This window comes from Drosophila ananassae, chromosome 2L, assembly GCF_017639315.1.
Source record: "Drosophila ananassae strain 14024-0371.13 chromosome 2L, ASM1763931v2, whole genome shotgun sequence".
In the NCBI taxonomy this organism is placed as follows: Eukaryota; Metazoa; Arthropoda; class Insecta; order Diptera; family Drosophilidae; genus Drosophila; species Drosophila ananassae.
The window spans coordinates 18,567,014-18,587,932 of record NC_057927.1 but is presented as its reverse complement, the minus strand read 5'-3'; the positions used below and the strand labels follow the sequence as shown (position 1 = coordinate 18,587,932).

The 20,919-nt window shown below is 38.3% G+C and overlaps 7 protein-coding genes across 9 annotated transcripts; all 7 read left to right on the top strand.

Annotated features, from left to right (window-relative positions):
• The first annotated feature begins 159 nt into the window (after nt 1-159).
• On the top strand, nt 160-1,284 carry LOC26514516. The gene is made up of 4 exons (XM_014911811.3): nt 160-333; nt 394-699; nt 760-879; nt 961-1,284. The coding sequence occupies exons 1-4, from the start codon at nt 237-239 to the stop codon at nt 1,191-1,193; spliced, it is 756 nt and encodes a 251-aa protein (XP_014767297.1). The 5' UTR covers nt 160-236; the 3' UTR covers nt 1,194-1,284.
• A 40-nt stretch (nt 1,285-1,324) lies between these two features.
• On the top strand, nt 1,325-2,247 carry LOC6499154. The gene is made up of 3 exons (XM_001955164.4): nt 1,325-1,639; nt 1,695-1,917; nt 1,974-2,247. Exons 1-3 carry the CDS (start codon nt 1,410-1,412, stop codon nt 2,190-2,192), a joined length of 672 nt encoding a protein of 223 aa, XP_001955200.2. The 5' UTR covers nt 1,325-1,409; the 3' UTR covers nt 2,193-2,247.
• A 9-nt stretch (nt 2,248-2,256) lies between these two features.
• Nucleotides 2,257-3,820, top strand: LOC6499155. The gene is made up of 3 exons (XM_001955163.3): nt 2,257-2,527; nt 2,585-2,789; nt 3,239-3,820. Exons 1-3 carry the CDS (start codon nt 2,310-2,312, stop codon nt 3,434-3,436), a joined length of 621 nt encoding a protein of 206 aa, XP_001955199.2. The 5' UTR covers nt 2,257-2,309; the 3' UTR covers nt 3,437-3,820.
• On the top strand, nt 3,740-10,890 carry LOC6499157 (facilitated trehalose transporter Tret1-2 homolog). Of its 2 annotated transcripts, none has more exons than XM_001955162.4 (6): nt 3,740-3,878; nt 8,162-8,276; nt 8,332-8,535; nt 8,999-9,184; nt 9,241-9,485; nt 9,550-10,890. In XM_001955162.4, the coding sequence occupies exons 1-6, from the start codon at nt 3,852-3,854 to the stop codon at nt 10,318-10,320; spliced, it is 1,548 nt and encodes a 515-aa protein (XP_001955198.1). In that variant the 5' UTR covers nt 3,740-3,851; the 3' UTR covers nt 10,321-10,890. The 2 variants fall into 2 exon arrangements, with proteins under 2 accessions (XP_001955198.1, XP_014765934.1); XM_014910448.3 differs by lacking the exon at nt 3,740-3,878 and adding an exon at nt 7,546-7,679.
• A 1,889-nt stretch (nt 10,891-12,779) lies between these two features.
• LOC6499158 (facilitated trehalose transporter Tret1) lies at nt 12,780-17,546 on the top strand. 2 transcript variants are annotated; one of them, XM_014910449.3, is made up of 4 exons: nt 12,780-12,948; nt 15,647-15,819; nt 15,930-16,343; nt 16,434-17,546. In XM_014910449.3, exons 2-4 carry the CDS (start codon nt 15,675-15,677, stop codon nt 17,348-17,350), a joined length of 1,476 nt encoding a protein of 491 aa, XP_014765935.1. In that variant the 5' UTR covers nt 12,780-12,948; nt 15,647-15,674; the 3' UTR covers nt 17,351-17,546. The 2 variants fall into 2 exon arrangements, with proteins under 2 accessions (XP_014765935.1, XP_001955197.1); XM_001955161.4 differs by lacking the exon at nt 12,780-12,948 and adding an exon at nt 14,976-15,084.
• Nucleotides 17,547-17,678: 132 nt separating this feature from the next.
• On the top strand, nt 17,679-18,648 carry LOC6499159. The gene has a single exon (XM_001955160.4). The coding sequence runs from the start codon at nt 17,789-17,791 to the stop codon at nt 18,527-18,529; it is 741 nt and encodes a 246-aa protein (XP_001955196.1). The 5' UTR covers nt 17,679-17,788; the 3' UTR covers nt 18,530-18,648.
• A 936-nt stretch (nt 18,649-19,584) lies between these two features.
• LOC6499160 (farnesol dehydrogenase) lies at nt 19,585-20,654 on the top strand. The gene is made up of 2 exons (XM_001955159.4): nt 19,585-20,215; nt 20,330-20,654. The coding sequence occupies exons 1-2, from the start codon at nt 19,643-19,645 to the stop codon at nt 20,507-20,509; spliced, it is 753 nt and encodes a 250-aa protein (XP_001955195.1). The 5' UTR covers nt 19,585-19,642; the 3' UTR covers nt 20,510-20,654.
• Nucleotides 20,655-20,919: the final 265 nt, after the last annotated feature.

Sequence of the window (20,919 nt, the reverse complement as noted above, 5' to 3'; positions counted from 1 at the left end):
GACAATCCTATAATACTGTTATTGTTTTCAAATGTGTTTTTTACGTTGCTTGTAATTAGCTATTATGGTTAGGCTAAAAGCCTAAATGAGTCGAAAAAGCCCACAGTAGGAAAACAGTGCTGGGTAACTGTTTAGAAGACAATACTTAATTTTGGTAGCCCTACATTTCGTTTTTGCCGGTTCTTGACAACTGTCACTGGGGTATCCTCTAAAGTATTGTAGAATTTAATAAGAAAATGAGTGAAAATAGCAATAACGAGCCAACAGAATCAACTACTAGGCAGAATCCTGGGGATACCCGAAATAGCCTTCAAGTAATAGCAATAGTTCAAGGTGGGACATGGAAAAATGGAATAGATAAATCATGTGTTTAGACTTTTTTTACTTCCATAGGCGTGAATGAAGCTGGGACTCCGACTGGAAATGAGGAAAATCGTCCGGAAGCCCCACCACCTGTTCCCACCACGTGTACCACTTGTGGAAGTCGCACAATCGACCCATCGGTCGTGAATGTTCTGCGCAACTGCAACGCTCTTCCCAATGATTCCAACGAGGGCAACAACTTATCCATTTATTTTTCTCGCCCCAATCAGCCACCGACCGGGGAATCGCCATCTGGCGGACAACCTGCATCGGTACCTCCCATTGAGATCAATATAAATGTATCCTATATGGCACCCATAACCGTGGGAATAGCTAGTAAGTATAATCAGTTTATATCAGGTAACATCGATTTTTTAATTCCAGTCTCTCGTTTAGGTTCACCTGGAGGCCAGGTAAGCACCCCTAATGCCAGGCCCGTTCCTGCACTGGTTCCGTTGAGCTCATCGAATCGCAATCCCAACAGTGTCTACGTTCATATCCAAAATGGGTCCACAGGTACATATTTATATTTATATGTATTTATATATTTTACATCGTCATTAACCTTAAAAAATTAAAAAACTATTTCCTTTTAAGCTGCATCTACTCCTGCACCCACCTCAGGGGAGACCTATTTGCCTACCAACTGTGAAACACTCGTTCGATGCTCCATTTGCTTCCGTCCAGCGAATATTAACCACCCCCGGGTTACAACCTGCGGCCATGTGTTTTGTGGTCCTTGTTTGGAGCACGCCCTCAGACTCCGCTTTAATTGTCCCATTTGCGGAATGCTCCAAGAATATCGCCAAACTTTGCCAATTTTTTTGTAACGCAAATTCTAAACAAAACATAACGAATATTGACGCATTTAGATATAATAATATGAGTTATGTGAAACTAATAAAATGAATCCGATTTAAAGTGGTTCTTTCAGATTATTAAAAATTCATTTTTCATTTTTTGGTAACAAGCTTGGCCTACAACATTCAATCAAAAATAGTATTCAAATTATTAAATTTACACAAAACACTCTTCTGTTGACAAAAATGAGTGTAATAAGCGATAAGAAGAACAGCCTAATAGTACCATCGAATGCAAGTCTTGTGGAAAGAAAGCATGTAGATTTGCCGGTTTATCCTAAACCACTGCCGGAACGAGATATTTCATTCAAGATCGATGAAAATGGATTCACTTGCGTGGAAAAGGCGGCTTTACGCAATGCATGGCGCCTAATTGAGCCCTTCCAGCGACGTTTCGGCAAGGATAACTTCTATAAGTATTTACCTTTTCATTTTCTATGACTTCTGTTTAATCCCCACTATTTCTTTTAGTTTTCTCACTACACACCAAGATTTAATCCACAACTTTAGGCTCGACCCTAGGTCTAGTGACTCCCCAATCAATCTGTCTAAGCTCCATGGGCATGCCTTGGCTATGATGAAGCTTCTCGCGAGACTGGTGCAAACATTGGATATCAACTTACAATTTCGGTTAGCCCTTGACGAAAACTTGCCCGCACATTTAAGGAGAGGAATCGATCCATCCTATATGAAAGTTCGTAAAAAAATGATAGTGTCTCAGAGTCAATAAAAACCGTTAACAATTCTTAGATGTTGGCCACTGCCCTCAAGAGATACATATTGGAGTCGTCGGTAATACAAAATCATAATTCATCCACTTTAACCTCCGCTTTGACCCAATTGGTTTCAATAATTGGGGACTTTGCCGTGGTCGAAGAGGCGAGAAAACGAGCTATGTCCACGGCCCTAAGGCCCTCGGCTTTTGCCGATATGCAATCTAATACGAAAGAGTCCTTGATTGAAAAATGATTAAGTGTGCTATGAAAAATTTAGCGAGGGCTAAAATAAAATTATATTGTTAATATTTATTCTGTTTCGTAGTTTTTGTTATATTTTTTTTTGTTTTTTTTTTTTTTTTTTTTTGAAATGGAGTTGGTAGGTTTAAGTTCTTCTTTAAGACTAAATAACAAGGTTCGATCTGGAAATTTGGCGAATACCATCTATCCCAAAAGTATTCCAATAATAAAGTATGGTCCAGTCATGGACGATTTGGGTTTCACGCTTAGCGAGAGGCTGGCGCTAAGGCAAGCCTGGAATATAGTACGGCCCTTTACCCGTCGCTACGGCCAGGAAATATTTTTTAAGTAAGTTTTTTATTTTAATTTAAAGAAACATTTCTATGGTGACTCAATACATTTCAGTTACTTAAATGACGCGTATTTGGAAATTCTTAAGTTCAAGCATAACAAGGAAATTAATCTACACGCTCTTCACAACCATTCCAGGGGATTTTTGTTGTTCATCGGAAGCTTGATCGAAGAACAGGATCCTGTGATGTTTCAGTTGATGTTAAATGATAATAATATGACCCACAGCAGGTGCAAAGTTGGTGCAGCATTCATATTAGTAAGTATATATAACTAAGTAATACAAAATGTTTTACAATAAAATGTATTGTAAATCTATATATATCCTAGTTGGTTAAAAAAGGATAGTTTCGTTTTGGCTAGAAATGAATTAAATCATTACCTCTGCGTCACCGAGTATTATTATTTTCTTCTGGCAGGTTTAAGGCAAGAAATAATCATAATTTAAGATTAGAAAAAAAGTATTTGACAAACACATACTTTCGAAAGCAAAAAAACTGAAAATTCTATAAATAACATCAACTGTTTGTGACGCAAAAAAAGCACGAGCAAAAAATTAGCGTAAAAACAGAAGTCCAGTCTATGTATTGTATAATCGCCGTTTCTGTTGTTGTCGAAAATCTTTTTGTATAAATTGATATTCGTTTGCATAATATAATCCTTTCCTTATAATCTAATAATCGATTTAATTTAAATCTTAATTTGCAGGAGCTGGCCCAAGCCATGACAGATTATATTCTAAAGGTCTTTGAGAAGGTGAGCTCGGCATCGCTAGAAAGTGGATTTCGAAAAATCGTGGATAAGTTCCAGGGCTACCAGGAGAATCAACAACAACCTACTGGTATGACCTACAATCGCGCCTTGATCAGGGACCTTAGCAAAAGCTCCAATATCGGTGTGCGTTGATATATTTTTCCAAAAACCGTACATGATCTGTGGATTTATGTTTTCGGCCCTCCATTGCTATTGCTCCCCCGCAAATGGAAATTATGTCGGTGGTTCGTGAGCTGCCTCGGCCATTGCCTCGGCCTCTGCCACTGCTATGTAGTGCTCTCGTCTGATATGGGGTTAGCTCTGTCGCAGTCGCAGTCGTCGTGGACGTGGACGTCGCCCTCGTAGCTCTGCCGCTATTAGTACCGCCGATTTCGTTTATTTGCTAAGCGCGTTTCCTTGGAGAAATTCAGTTTTGTCCGGGCGCTCATCGCGTCCATTTGCACGTTTCGGCGGTTCTACTAGAACAATAAAAACAAAACTCTTGAAAATCTCGCATTAGCGGGCGGAACATTTAAATTGTGTTTGTTTTTTTTATCAATCGAAGAATATGGTGGCCACCGAGGAAATCAAAAAGGTATGCAAAGTTCGAATTGGTAAGATAAGAAATTTATATTACGCATACGCAGTGGTGACCAAGAATTTTGGTAATGATGATTAGACAGTTCCGATTAATGTACAGTGGGGAATGCCTTTAAATTTTTCAATAAAATCGATTATTTTTTTTGTCTGAAAAAAGTTTTGGAAAAAAACATGAAATTTGTCTGAAGGTTGAGCAATGTATGTAGAGAAAAAGAAAAATATAAATAAGAGGAATCAAAAAGCAGCTCCTTAACGTAATCTCATGATGTCGTTTACTAAGTGTAATTAGTAACACTTAAGCTTGTAAAGGTTCTTGTCTTAAGAGCTTGCTTCCTCCACACTTTAATTGAACCAATAAACTCAGAAATCGATCAGCTACTTTGTTGTGTTAATACCTGAAAATGAAAGTGTGCTACCATTTTAATTACCAAACACTTAAATTTGCATTTATGGTCGCAATCTTGCCTTCAATCAATGAACTAATTTATGAGGCACTAATGTCGAAACGCTTTCCAAGTGGCCTACACAAATATCTTATCAAAATTCTCCCCCTTGTGATGAAGTTTACACAAAGTTCAAGATTTATACAGGCTACTCCGGCCTGAACAGTTTTGTTTACGATGCAGATGTCCGGGTTGCCAAGCTATGTCGTGGCTATCAAGGGCCATAAACCAAAGATTAGAGCCGGCTTAGGCCGTGGAGGGTGTACAGCATCAAGAGTTTTGTACTTGGGGGTGCTGGAATGCGATATTACGAGCAGTATATTGCCCTTGGCAGTGGGACAGACTAAGCACAATTTTGCGCCGATTGATTGATCGATTGCCCCGCCACTCGACAAGGCTCCGATCTGACTCCCTCAAGTGGCTCTTGGTGAATTACCAAACAAATCGATGGGGCATTAGGCTATTGCTATTGCTAATTGAGCACGGGGCCAAATGGCTCTTATCGAAGAGTGTGGGCCATAAACACGGTCAAGATTTTGGGGGTAGCAGCAGCCTGCCAGGTGATCGGTGATCACTGATCCTGGTGTCGTTCACGCAGCCACTAACTGTTTTCGATAATGGCCAATTAGCTGATACCTTTGAGCTTGACGTAGGCTTCTTTTTCCAGATTTTAAAGACACTCGTACGAGCACTTTCGTCTAAATGATTCATTTACCTTTGCTGATAAGCGTTCGGAAATTTGGTTATTTTTATGCGGCTACTGTTCCATATTGCCCGCTGTATGTTTTATCACGTCGCAACAGTAAAATAATAATCGCTGTAGTTGTACAGAATTTTAGTCGCGTGCCCCTCACTGGGCGTTGTTTATGTTTCCGGACGTATTTACGCCGAGTTTATCTGGGTTGCTCTGAATTGTCGGGCAATCTGCAGGGCAAAAATAATATTTACATATCAATAAGTTGTGGCGTTTCATGGCCGTATATATCCTGTGTAATGATTTCAATTTACTACAATAATCATATCCAAAAGTTCAAAGTGCACGGTTCATATGATTACAAAGTGATTCTTTACGATGTGGTTTCCTATTTAAACAATACAATTTTAAAAAATAATATGACAAAGCATACACTAATTGTATTGCAAAAATATACCCATATATCCATTTTGATGATAAGTAGTGAGTCAAGTAGTAACATTAGTATATTCAGTCATTAGTCATTACTCGAATATATTAATTAGAAAACTTTCAAGTGAGCAAGTCTTTTGAATATATGGATACACAAATCCATTTAAAAATAATTCGAATATATACAAAATTTTCCATAAAAAAACCCAAAATGAAACTTTATATTATAGTAACTACTCCTCACATTTAACATATATTTTTCTAGTAGATCGTAAGCCTCTTAACAGGAACTCTTAGGTGTCTTGCAATTTCCATAGTCTATATTTATGGGTATTTAAATAGGATAAGTCCTCCACCTGTAACACACCTTGAACCAGAGGGAAAACAATCCCCCACAGCAATATCGGTTTAATTACAGCATGGCCAATGGACTTGAGCAAATTAAGGGAATTGCGTCAATAAAAGATATTGTCTGTCGGGCGAGTGAGCTCCAATGGCACCGGCCGTAATAAAGACAAGGGAAATGTGGGCGTGTAAGCGGAAACATTGAACATAAAAGCCAAGCACCCGCCACTCTAAATATGCATATAGCCACTAATACATAGATATCTGGTGGCAAGTGCATCGGAACAAGCCTCCTCAAGTCTGAAAACAAAAACAAATTGCACGAGAAGCACATGGCATTAGGGGCTCGCTGAACTTGAAAACGAGAAAACAACAATCACTGAGCAAAAGATCCGGGCCAATAGTGCAAACTAATTAGGAAAAGATGCGGATGATTTAATCGGGAGTCTAGAAAAAAAAAACTGAAAGAAATACATATGATTTTTGGAATTTTATTTGATCTCAAATGTGATAAAATAGTTTTAATGGAAGTTTAAATAAAATAAATTTAAAAGACAAGTAGAACAAGCGCCTTTTTTCAATGTTAATTTAAGACATAACTTTTTAGCATACCAAAATTGAACTTTCTAGAATATCAAATATTTAAACACAAAAGACTTTTCTCAATGCCTATCTTTATATGTAAATCTATATTTATAAGATTTCTCTCAGTATAAGGTGGGTGTGTCTGCTCTTCAGGCACCTCGTTCTGACCCCCTTATAGCCATCTCTAGTGCACGTTCTCTACCTCTCGCTTGCTCTCACAGGATTGACTTGTTTGGGTGTGAATCCGGCGACAGGTTTCTTTTGGCATGCACTTCATGCCATTAACATTTACGTGTTTTTATTTATAATTAAACATTCCAATTTAATAACATTTAAAACGGTCGTTTGCACTTTCATCAAGGAATCATTTTCGTAAGGAGTGATTCTATTGTCACTTCTATCTAATCAGTAGCAGGTTTCTATTTATAGGCGGAGAATACCCGATAGTTTCAGTTCCCGCTGCTGACATTTGGCAACAGCATAGAAAACGCATCGAAATGCATTTAGCAATTTAATTTTAACTGTCGAGCGCATTCTCGGAAGTATTTTGTTTTTGCGTGGACTTTGTTCAACTCAGGTGCGGTGGCGTATGCGTAATATCTTGGCGGATTCTCTTATGAAATCGATTTTAATTGGCTTTCATTAATATGACCATGCATGATAAATCTATAACTGTCTAATACACTCTTGCAGATACTTTTTTTGTTTAAATTGATAGAACAAAATATTCCAACAGGTAGCATTTTTGAAAAAAATATTTGTTTGTAGTTGAATCGGAAAATTTCAAGACCAAACCTCTGACGTAAAACAAAAGACTTGGCTGCATCTGCTGGCCGTAATCTTCTGGCAATCCATTGAAAAGCCGAAACAAGCGCCAGATAATATAAAAGTTCTATGCACAATAAAAGAATTTTTGCACAGATTCGAGAGGAAAATACGCTTTTTCGAAGAGTCCAATGTTTCAGTCGTCTCGAGGTGTTCGCACGAGACAAACCATTTTCCCCGAGTCTCTAACTAAATTTAGCGGAAAAATCAAAACAAAATATATTTTCTTATATATATAAAAATTCGTTTTCTTAAGATAATTAATGACAAAAGATAAAAATAAGCAGAATATAAGCCAACATATATAAAGCATAAGATAGTGTTTTTTTAACTCAACCAAAGTGTCATTCATTTTGGCATTGTGCGTTGTTTTACGGGATCTTCTTATATAAGGTATATAAGAACCCGGAAATCGGTCGAATCTCAAATGGATTCGGAAAAAGTAGTCCGCGCAATGGCTCGTTGGTGGCAGGTAAAGAAAATATTTTCAATATTGTGCATAAAAAGGTCATAACGGATGGAAATAATTATGCTGTGAAGAATAGAGCGTTTTATTTATTTTAATTATATCTTCGTTAGTTTACACATTGGGAGTGACTTCTAAAACCAATAATTAATTTTATCGATTGTTTCTACAAGGGAATTGTACATTTTTCTCAAAAATATTCTAAGCCTGTTGAAAAAGTTATTATTTAAGCTTATTTTTCAATATTTCTTTGGCCTTTCCAAGTGTCATATCACTATATTGAGCTTTCAAATCGCTGTAGCTGGGAAACTTTTTAATAGCTCTTGCTACCTTCACTCCAGCATAAACTGATTTTATCACAGTCCAAGCGGCCATAATCGTAGTACCAATTATCTTGAGGATTCCCCAAAGGAATAACATCAAGGCTGTTAAGGAAATCATCATAAAGTTGTTTGAAAGTTTTTTAAGTTATCTAATCTGATTTGTAGACTGTTAGTCAGGAGGATGGAGAGGGAAATGCCCACAATCCGATGCTGTATGATCCTCTGCAGGATGGAGTTGTGAAGACTTCCAAGGGCCGTCAATATCTGGCTGCCCTGATAAGTAAGTAAAATTATTTCTTCTACTGAAATACTCGAAATTAATGAAAATTTTACAGTTTGCTTGGGTGCGGTTTCTGCCGGTACGGCTTTAGCCTGGACAAGTCCTGTGATTCCTCAGATTACTCCAGATAAATCGAGCAATTCAACAAATGGCAATTCCACACTCAACAACCTTTTGGGTAGCAATTCTACAATTGTTAATGCAATTGCAAATGGAACGAGCTCTACTGACGATAGAATTTTACTGACCGTCAGTGAAGGTAAGACATTATCTTTCATTATTAGACATTATCTTTTAATAGTCCAGACCATCGAAGGGTTTGCGGTTACCTGGTAACTTCAAGGTATATTCGAATTACACAGGCAGCAATGATCATTTATTCTTTTCCAAATATTTTATTATTCTTATATTTTATCAAAAGATGAAAGTACAATTTCTAAAACTCTGTTTGTATGAATTTATGATTTTGCTTAATTATAATATTTATGTAATTTTTTAAGCTTACTAATGGGTATCATTTTATTATTATAAACCCTGGAAATAGAATTCGCAGATAAAGGAACAAGTGATTTAAGTGACACGAGCGTTATAAAGATAACATTAGTTCAGACAATACGTCATTGATATAAGAAAAGCTCTCTCCCAAACTTTTCGATTGATTGCCTATATCTGATTAGTTATAAAATAATATATTAGTTGCTAATAACCTTGTGCTTTTGCAGAAACATGGGTTAGCTCCCTATTGGCAATTGGGGCCTTTTTTGGGGCTTTGCCAACTGGATATATAGCTGATACGATCGGCCGACGATACACCGCAATGGTCATGGACGTGCCCTTCATTTTAGCCTGGATCTCACTTGGCTTTGCCCAATCAGTTGGCTGGCTTTATTTGGGTCGCTTCTTAATTGGTAAGTTATTGCTATAAAAGTATCCTTAAAGTTATTCATTTTCATTTTTTTTGTAGGTATTTCTACTGGTAGCTTCTGTGTGGTGGCTCCCATGTACATTTCGGAAATTGCGGAGACTAGCATTCGTGGAACCCTGGGAACACTGTTCCAACTTCTTCTTACCATCGGAATTTTGTTCATTTATTTGATTGGATCTCTGATTTCTTGGCAAACTCTGAGCTTGCTATGCCTCGTCTTTCCAGTTCTTCTGCTGGCTGGACTTTTTATTCTGCCCGAAACTCCAGTCTATCTTTTGAAAAAGGTAAGTTAAAAGAATGAAGAAATTTGAAATATTACTATTTAACTAATTAATATTAATCTTTTAGGGTCGTCGCTCTGAGGCTGCTCTTTCGCTGAAATGGCTTTGGGGTCGCTACTGCGATTCGCGTAGCGCCATCCAGATCATCCAGAACGACTTGGACCAGGCTGGATCCGATGCTTCAATCATGGACCTGTTCAGCAGCCGCGGTTCCCGCAACGGTCTTATTATCTCCATTCTCCTGATGGTTTTCCAGCAGTTCTCCGGTATTAACGCTGTTATTTTCTTCACTGAATCAATCTTCAATTCGGCCGGAAGCACCTTGAATTCCTCCCTCTGCTCTATCATTGTGGGCGTGGTTCAGGTGATCATGACCCTCTGCTCTTCGCTGCTGATCGAACGGGCCGGACGCAAAATGCTGCTACTTTTCAGTAGTACCGTTATGAGTATCTGCCTGGCCATATTGGGGGCTTACTATAACATGAAGGACAATCACAAGGACGTCTCGTCCATTGGATGGCTGCCCCTGTTCTGTGTTGCCTTCTTCATCATCAGCTTCTCGGTGGGATACGGTCCGATTCCTTGGCTAATGATGGGCGAGCTCTTCCTGCCGGACGCCAAGGGCAAGGCCGTTTCCCTGACCGTCATGTTCAACTGGGTATGCGTTTTTGTAGTCACTAAGTGCTTCGGAATGATGAACACAACCCTCGGATCGGACATAACGTTCTGGTTCTTTGCCACCTGGATGGCTGTGGCCACCGTTTACGTTGCCCTTGCAGTGCGGGAGACAAAAGGAAAAACCGCCGGCCAAATCCAGGACTGGCTCAGTGGACACTAAGAATATCCCAGAAGGTCCAATATGTTTTCCTTAGTTTAGTTTAGTTAATGTCCTAGTGAACTCGTAGGTGTATAAGCAGCCAATGCCAAAAAATAACAAACGAGATTTATGTCGATCACCAAATGGTCCAATATCTTTGCAAAGGAAACTAAGGGCTTGATAACTTTTTAATAAGCCAGACTTTTCCCTGATCTTATTGCTTTATATTTATATTTTTTTAATTGAGCAAAGTTATTTCTGCCATTGGTATCTAGGGACAATATTACGCAAAAGGTACAATTTAACTTATCGATGTTCCATAATGTTTGAATTGACTTTGACGCTTACATTAAGTGTAGTTCAACTAGTTCCTAAGTACTCATGTATACAAAAGGCTTGGTAACGCCCCCCCATTATTTCCAGATAGTTGGACGGGACTTGAGAATCGATGGTGTATATTTTTCTTTTTGTAGTATTTTTAACTATTCACTGTATATATTCTCCTTATAAAGACAGACATACCTACATGTGCTAATATATTTGATGTACATATATTTGATAATAAATGTAAACTGTGTGGAAAATCGGCTATTTTATTGTGTTTGCTTGTAACTGTGGATTGATAAGACATGATAACCCCTGGAGCGGGTACGCCCCTAAAAATGCTAAATTAGAGCACTATCAGTCCTGTCAGTCTGATGTTTATGGGGATTGGCTGGTCAGCCACGCCCACCTGTGGCGCCAGTGCCCGGCAGGCAGCTTTTCTTCTGCTTTCCATGGTCAGTGTGAAGGTCATCGGGTTTGATTGATTGATCGACATCGGAACACCGAAGTCGACGCACAAATTGCAAATTGAAATCGTGCCAGCAGCCGGCATTTCTATGCAAATATTTAATGCAATTGCAGGAAGCCCATCCAAGTCAGTATTTGCTTGGATATTTGCTCACACGCTCAACAGGTTGTCGACAATCGGCTACATGTGTGCAAACGCCAATTGACAAATATTGCAGGGGACTGGCAGTGGGGGTGCTGCTGTCACTGGAGATCATTAGGTGTAGTTTATGGCCACTGTCGATAATTGTCGCTCCCCCTTCGAGTGCCTGGCAAATAAAAAGGGGATTAGCTCGTAAAAATCAAGTGCCTAAATGTCAATAATAAAGCTAATAGCACAATTAAACTGACTGCTTAGGGTATCAGAACATTAACAACTAATAATATAATAATTATTTATGTTGTCTAATGAAAATTCCATTTTTTGATTAAACATTGTTTAAAAATATTCATAAAGCTAAACATTTTCTTTATAGCGGCTTTGTCATTTAGTAATAAATAATTTGCTCATAATGCATAAGAACGTGTTATAATATAATATTTGTTATTGTGATAAGAAAACAAGCTCATTAATCGACTTTATTTGATTTTATAAATATCTATAAATATTTGGTTGGGATAAAAAACAAGCTGGAAAAATAAAAAAATACAATCATTTGCATTCTAATGTAGAGTTCTTATATTGCAGTTATTTTTAGAGCTTCTGATGTACATTTTTAAGAACTCTACTTTTAATTTTATTGTTATTAAAATACAAAAAAAAATAAAAAATGCAAATTATTGTAAGCTCAAATTTACGAATAAATTTAGCAACCAGTTTAGATCAAAATAAATGCACAGTATATGTTTCGGAAGTCAGGCCCCCGATAAAGCTCGCACTTATGATTTAAATTTAGCAGCACCGCCTAAGTGAATGCATCGAGCTTGTAAGGGGAATTCCCATGTACATCATATGGCCAGTTCCGGATGGCGTTAACCAGAACCCCCTGTCCAATAAAAAACATTTAATGTGCGTACACCGGAGACATTTCAATTAGGAGGTGAGTGCGGCACGCACAGTAACCGACTAGCCGAGCGAATTAATTGAGTATGTACTAACTGTATCGTTAGGCCATCGAAATAAGTCAATCCCCTGGGCCGGATTGGGTCTGGTGCATGCTAATTAACTTCCTCAAAAGCTGATTCACACTGTTACCGTCTGCGGGAGATACTGATCGGTTAAATGCTCGAAAAAGTTTTCCACACTGTCCGGAACTAGAGGTCTGCGAACACCTTAATCGATTAAATGTGTTTATTTTGTTGGTGTACCGAAATAGGCTGCGAGAATAGTGGCCAATTGTGCGATTACGCGCCAGACAAAGCGCTGATAAAAATCGCTAAAAATTCCGAGCTCAACTCTCTCGGCTGAGCTTAGTTCAACGGTCGCGTTTAATTCGATATGATAGTTGCTCATGTCTGCGATATGTCTGAGTTTCTGCCTATAGAATTCTCTCCACAGGCGACAATGTGTGAGTTTCCTCCTATATAAATTGATATAAAAAATGTATTAACTAGCGACTAAGCAGAGACTCCGGGTATAAAAGCGTCTGTCATAATTCCGCAGCTCAATTTTTGCATGCCCAATAAAAAAGCGTCAAAACACCCGCGTTCCGGCATCATTTCAATTCCGGCAGTCAAACCATACAGATACCTCTGGCTGATCTTTTTCCAGTCAGATACAGTTTTAATTTCCACATTACGTATCCGCCGCGTATTACCAGCATACCAGACAGTGTTTCATTGATTGCGCGCTAATTGATAATTTCGGCTCCAAAATGGGTGAGTCGACCCACTTGATGGGCTATAAGGAAAAAGTGCTTCGTTCTTTTTACCTTTGATTTATATGTGTTACCGCGCGGACGAGTGCTGATAAATTGATCATGAAGTGTCGCCTTGAATTATTACAAATATCAAATATGATAATGGCTGGCGATTTGATTAGGACCCTAAATAGCAGTCATTATCGCGGGTTGGTTGATTTCCCAAAAATCTATAAGCTGCCTTTATTATGCCTGCATTTCGTGAATTATTATAAGTTAGTGCGTTAAAGCGAACGGGTCACTGCATCACTAGTGCTGTGAGTGCAGAAATTATCCTTAATCTTAATAAAATTTAAACAGGTATTAAAAAGTGTTTAATAGGGCTATTAATTATAGATCTCAACTATTATAGACACAAGTGATGGCAAGTAAATAAATACATATTCTTACCGGGAACACAGTTGCAAAATAATAAGCCTTGAAGATTAAAGCCAAGTTATCTATTTATTTGTCTATTAACAGCTGTTAGTCAAAATACATAATAAAGTTTTTCAAAAAGTCATGTATCTGCAGACACGTTTCAAAATTTTATCTGTATTTACTTCCCCTACGGAAACTACAATTCGATTTGGAGGCATCTATCTTATCAATTTTGGGCTAATAGAAACTATAGATAGCCTTTAAATTGGAGTGATCAAAAAATCGATTCCCCGAATATTTAATCGTCAGGGCAAAATACTTTAGTTAAATAATATATCAAAGTATACATTCAATTCTGAAATTATTGTCCTGATGCCAGAATTGGCTTATAAAATTTCCAGTAACCTTTAGAGGAAAATGGTTATAAAACTATTTATATTTCCAACGATTTCTTTGAAGTGCTAACCGTAAAAATCCCATTCCGGTCACTTGACGGCTTTTAAAGATTAGGGAAATCTGTTTAAATTATTACCCGATCCGTAGCAAAGAAATATTTATTAGAAATCCCATAAATTAATGGCGCCTTAAGTGCCTTTTATGAATACAAACAAGTTATCACACCTTTTAAAAGTTGCAAAATAACAATAATGATCATTCACTGTGTGTTTAAACTGGAAGGATCAATCTGAAGTATTTTATTTAGTTGGCCCAGGTGTTTCTTGGCCACCTTTTCAAGATTTCACGGCAGTTATGACAATCGGCGCCTTTTTTGAGAGTATTACTCACAGAAATTGTGTCAATAGTACCTTCCAACTGGAACTAACTAAATAAATATCGCCAGAATTTATCACTACGAAGGTGAAAACAATTATCGGAAATTACTCAAGAATTACCAATCAAATCAAAACTGAAAACTATACTTACGCAATTTGTTTTTTGTTTGACCAAGTTAGTTGGGTTTTTAAGGGGAAGAGACCACTTGAAGATTAGGGCCTTTTTTCTCTGAAGGGATATGGACGCAAGGGATATGGTACAGAGGAAAAAACCGTTTTCTCTTTTTTGTTCCTCTTGTGTACATATTTTGATATTTTAAAATATTCCAGTGGAAGAACTTTTTAATATTATTGTTAGAGGGCATTATTGCATTGAGTAATGATATTTCTATTTGTTCTGCACCATATTTTTTTAAAGTGCATATTTAGTATTGAAGTGGGGCGGTCGCCCTTTTGCCGGCAGGTCGAAAAAGCAAACAAATTGAGATTGGGGCACAATTTTAGCTGCCCGCTTGCTTACAAATCCTTATCTCGTTACATTTTGTGCGAATATGTGGTTCAAGTGCAAAAATGAACACAAATGGCGCAATTCCGACCAAAACAACCAGCTCAATCGGTACAACAAAATAATAAGATTCCGATCCAGTGGGAGAGCAGCTACTATAGCTCCGATGATTCTACCCATATTGAGTATGTGTACCTCCTATAGATGGGATTGCCGTGGAACGGGAGAAGGTGCTTCCCTGATAAGATATTGCACGCGTAAGAGCACTTGTCAATTCGAGTGTCGTTGAATATTATTGGATGTGTATTGAATTCACATATAACGCGGAAAATCTTTAAATTGCCTTGATTCGACGATCCGATCATCATTACAGTTCTCAAGTGAGCCGCCAACGGTTTGGAATTTATTACACGTCCTGTTCTCACTGGACTTACTTCGTTTTGAAAGATTTTTTTCTGTAAGGATGTGCGATATATCTTTGCCCATTAACCAACTAAATAGTTAGTAACATTGTGTTACTAATCTCTTCACCAATTTGTGAAAAGTGTCAACAGTGATTATATAAACTGAAAAAGTGAAAATCAGCACAGTCGGCAGAATAAAATTTGTACTGCAATTAAAATAATTAGAAAGAATATATAATTAGATAATAAAACTAATGAAGTTCCGTGTTTGTTTTATTTATTTATTTTTTAATACCATTAACTCCAAATGATGTATTCAAAATTTCCAACTAATGATTCGATAGCGTAATGATTTTAAGATTATCCGATAATGTGAAGAACTTTTAGTGAACAATTTGAAATGGGGAATATATTTGTGGTCCAATCTACAGTCATTCTCTCAAACAAAAAAATTAAATAATTTTATAACAGTAATGTAGGGCAGCAATTTTAACTTGGAGCCATTTGCGATTTTCAGGCGATTGAATTTCAAATGGCGATAGAATCATTAATCCATGTCAAGTGAATTTTTAATGACAGACTTTCGTTTTTTTTTATATGGCTTCGCTCTTGCAGCTGCTGTTGTTTTAGCCACATTAGCCAGATGCCGTCAGTAAACCGGGAAGACGAGAGAGTTGGACAATATTCCTACACGGAAGTCAGTACGTTTCAGATAAGCGAAGGAAACACTCGAAATATGGCACCCGAGCCCGTCAAATCTGGCCGCATTTTTCTCGCGGCTGTTGCAGGTTAGTTCATCTATTATTTAAGTATGAATTTTTAAACAAAAATAATCTACTTCAAGAAGAATATTTACAGTAGAATTAATTATTTAATTAAACTTAAATTTATTCTTCAGCTAACTTATCCGCCTTTGTGGTGGGAACTACCCTAGGATGGACTTCCCCCATTGGACCGAAACTAAAAGCTGAGGATACTTCAGACTCCCCCCTGAGCAGACCCATCACTTCTGATGAGGATGCCTGGATCTCGTCTCTGATCGCCATAGGAGCGCTGGTAGCTCCATTTGCAGCCGGTCCTCTGGCAGATCGCATCGGTAGGAAGTGGGTGCTCCTGTCCAGTAGTTTGTTCTTTGTCCTGGCCTTTGGTTTGAACATGGTGGCTTCCGAGGTGTGGATCCTGTACCTGTCCCGCCTGGTCCAAGGATTTGGTGTTGGGTTTGTGATGACGGTGCAACCAATGTATGTCGGCGAGATTTCTACGAACAACGTACGCGGCGCCACAGGATCTTTGATGCAGCTTTTTATTGTGGGTAAGTGTTCTTATTCCATAATCCTGGATTTAGTGTACAATTTTTTACCCAAAAAAATGGAGGTGATCTAACACTCTTATTTATTTCCAGCTGGAATCCTTTATGTTTATGCCATTGGACCATACGTGTCCTATCAGGCTCTACAGTGGTGCTGCATTGTAGTGCCTGTGGTGTTCGATGTTGTCTTCTACACAATGCCCGAAAGCCCGTATTACTTTGCTGGAAAAGGTCGCAAAACCGAGGCGCTGCGAGCGTTGCAGTTCCTACGCGGCCAAAGTGCCGACGGAGTTCATGACGAGATGGCCGAAATCCAAGCGAACGTCGAGGAGGCGATGGCCAACAAGGGTACCATGATGGATCTATTTAAGAACGCTGGCAATCGAAGAGCTCTGTTTATCTGCGCCGGATTGATCTCCTTTCAGCAGCTGTCCGGTATTAACGTGGTCCTGTTCAACAGCCAATCGATTTTTGAAAGTGCGAACACGGGGTTGGATCCTGCTATTGCCACCATTATCATTGGATGTGTCCAGGTTGCGTCTTCCGGACTCACGCCCCTGGTGGCCGATCGTCTCGGCAGGAAGGTAATGCTCCTGTGTTCCTCCAGTGTAATGAGCATTGGCCTGGCAGCCCTGGGATGGTTCTTCTACAAGCAGCTGGTTCATAATGATATATCCAGCGTCGTCTGGATGCCTGTTCCTGCCTTGATTCTTTATAATATTGTGTACTGCACCGGATTCGGACCACTGCCCTGGGCGGTGCTGGGAGAGATGTTCCCGGCCAACATTAAGTCCTCTGCTTCTTCCCTCGTGGCCAGTATCTGCTGGACCCTAGGCTTCCTAGTCACCTACTTCTACCCCAGCTTGGATGCTCTCGGCTCTTACTATGCCTTCTGGCTATTCGGCGGCTGCATGATTGTGGCCTTCTTCTTTGTCCTATTTGTGGTGATGGAGACGAAGGGTCTTAGCCTGCAGGAGATCCAGGATCGACTAAACGGCAAACGCGACTAGCCAGAATATCCTTAAGTTGTTTTTTTTCCCAACTCCTTAACGATCTTCTGCTTATGTTTAAGGTCCTATATGCAAGTATTTTATTGATTAGTGTTTTAAGCCAAAACTCAATTGTTACATGATTTGTAAATGATAAATGATAAACCAAACTATAGTCATAAATAAATGTTAATATAAAGATATTAATTTACAAGAATTTAAGTTTTCTGATTGGTTTAATAATAATTCTGATGGTTCTTGAATAATGGTTTCATCAAATTACAATTTTATTCTACATTCATTATAAACAAGTGAATTTAAAAAAAAAATTCAAAATTGTCAAAATTAGTTCTTTGTTAAACCTATCAAATATTTTCCTTTTTAATTTCCATAGTCTTTATAACAAATAATACTTCTGTCTATCCGCTACAAACTACATTTTCTGAAAATACATTCAAAATGGAGGAGGACAAAACGAGGGAGGAGATATTAGAGTCCATGGACCTGGTTTTTGTGGACGCAATTTTGCCAAGGTGCCGCAAAGGACTCGACACCACCAATAGGGCCCACTATAAGGACCACACAGAAGAGATGAAACGAACCAAGTCCGCGTGGCGCCCACAAACAGATCCATCCCTCATATCCGGTCATTTCACTCACAATCTAAAGGTTAGTGGCCAGCAGATGATAACGAGGACATGGCCCCGTTCCATGGATTGGCGTGAGGAGTATAATCACTTCGTAAAGCGCAACAAGTGGTGCAACCCTGAAATCTACAAGTTATTTTTTGTATGTCCTCCTATCCGCTACCAAGACATAGTGAATTACCTTAAGGACTTGCTGAAAACCACTTATATGTCCGATTACTCCCCGAAGGAGTACATTTCACTCTTCAAACAACACCGTGTTGTTTTGAGTCCAGATGATAGCAAAGATGGCATCGACTATCAGACAACCTATGGTAACTATCACAATCGGATTCAGGAGGAGAACCCTTTCAAAGATTCCCTCTACGAAGAACCAGATGCCATTGCAAAGAAAATGTCCGTCCCAGAATTCGAAAAGGCAATGCGCAAGCTCTTTACCAAATACAATCTGACTACTTATTATGAAGAAATATGCCTTCCGGCGCTCATCAAGGCCAAGAATGGAATAATGCCGTCAGGACCCATCGATCGCTATACTCTTCGAAAGCACTAAACTTTCCATAAATTTGTTGACTATTTTGTCACTTTGCAAACGGTCTGCTGATAAATTTTTGAATAATTTTGCAAGTGCTGCCAATGTTAAAAGAAAATAAAGAATAATATAAAAAAAGAGATCTTCATGCATTTATTTTTAAGTTTGTGGCAAATTTATCCAATTTTTATGGTTTACTTTCACAACCATTCCAAACCATTATGTTTAATAAATTTTTGATTAGCTCGTTATGTGGCGCCATTTTGAAAACGCCTAAGAGTATGCATTAAATGCTTACGCTTAATAGACCACAGTTCTAAACTAGTATAAAGTATTTACAAGACAATCACTATTACCATTAACAGCCATAAACTTTCAGATTTGGGTCCGAATTATGGGACACGATGAATGGTCCGAATCAATGGAATAATTCATAAAGATTTAAACCTAAACCTTGAAACTAACGTATAGACAAATTCTGTTTTTTTAACCCCTTCACTATTATGCAAATAGTTTAAAATATTTAATATTTGTAAAGGATTGATAGAATAGCCCATTAAAAAATATACTAGAATCATCGTTGGCAAGGTGGCAATGACAACAACATTAAATGATAATGATTTGGGCAAATGCGATTTCTAAAGACTTCTAGATAACTAAACAAATGATGAAATTACTGATACTGAGTTATAAATCAAATAAACTATAATATTTAACTCAAAATTAAATAAAACATCACCGAAAAACATAAAAGACGAAAAAGACAACCACAATATTTGTTTTGCCTTTTTAATAATATTTGTTTTCTTAAATTGGAATATTCTGGAATGAATTGAACTATAAACTAATAAATAACAATTCGGAAAAACAAAAAAGCTATAAGGAGAGTTTGGCTCTCAGCATGACTATGAAAAATTGTTTGAAAGCTTTTTTTAAGTTGAGTCAGCCTTAACGATGACTGGCTAATTCCTTTAAAGATTCTTCAGTAATAGACTCTCTTAAAACTCATTAATTGTTAAAAAGCTTCCTGATATCTGAACGAGTTGAGCTTCAGGTGTTAAATTAACTACCAGAATATAGTTTTGTTAGTTACCTTGGAAACTCTCGCCGCGTTTATTCAAAAGTATATTATCGATGGATCGTTGGCAGAATCGTGTGGCTGTTGTTACAGGAGCCAGTTCAGGGATTGGAGAAGCCTGCTGTAAAGACTTGGTGGCCAAGGGCCTTATCGTGGTGGGGCTAGCTCGTAGGGAGGAGCGGTTAAAGCAGCTGAAAGGATCTCTGACGGCGGATCAGCAGGCTCGCTTTTACATTCGCAAATGCGACGTCAGTGTGGAGCAGCAGGTGGTCGATACCTTCGCCTGGGTGGACAAGACTCTGGGAGGTGCCGACGTCCTTGTCAATAATGCCGGCGTACTCCGATTTTCCGAAATAACTCAAGCTGGCAACTCCGCTGATATGCGCGACATCCTGGACACCAATGTCCTAGGATTCGTATGGTGTACCCGGGAAATATTCCAATCACAGGAGAAGCGGAATGTAACCGATGGCCATGTGGTGGTCATTAACAGTGTAGTAGGTCATAAAATTCCCCGAGGTTCCGGTCTGAGCACCAATCTATATGCTCCATCGAAGTTTGCTGTTACCGCTTTGGTTGAGGTCCTGCGCCAGGAGTTTCTGCAGAAGAAAACCCAGACTAAAATTACGGTATGTTCAAATATTAATCTGTCCAAAATTGAAGGGCAAGTAAATTGGTACAACAGCACATAACAAAAAAACAATCTTTAATAAATATAAATTCATTTTATTTGTAATTTATAGAGCATTAGTCCCGGTGCCGTTGACACGGAGATCCTTGATGACAGTATCAAAGCGAACTTTCCGGGTTTACCCATGTTACGATCTGAAGATGTTGCGGATGCCGTTTCCTATTGCATCCAGACTCCTCCAAATGTGCAGATCCATGAGTTGACCATAAAGCCTGTGGGAGAAAGCTTTTGATGAAAAATTTATTTTAAAAAAAGTGGGTTTATTTTCCAATTTATTTAACAAATAATAAGCAAAATGAATCTATGTATAAGCAACATTTTGTTGTTGAAATTTTTAACATATTAATGTGATTAAATAAAAAAAAATTAATGTTCAATTTTAAAATATTTCATTAAATGTAACAAATCGTTTAAAGATGGGATGCCACTATGGATGAGGAATCAATCTGCCAATCGTTTAAGGTGTATTCTTTTTAGATGTTCCTTATTATTGTATTTTATTCATAGGTTTGTTGATAGGTTTGTCATAGGTTAAGGGATAATCGCTAAAAATCGCTTAAGGTATTCCGCTTGAGAATCGCATAAGTATGGGCAAAGATAGGGGCTTCGCAGGAAGCTAAGTTGTCCTTCGCACGCATATTC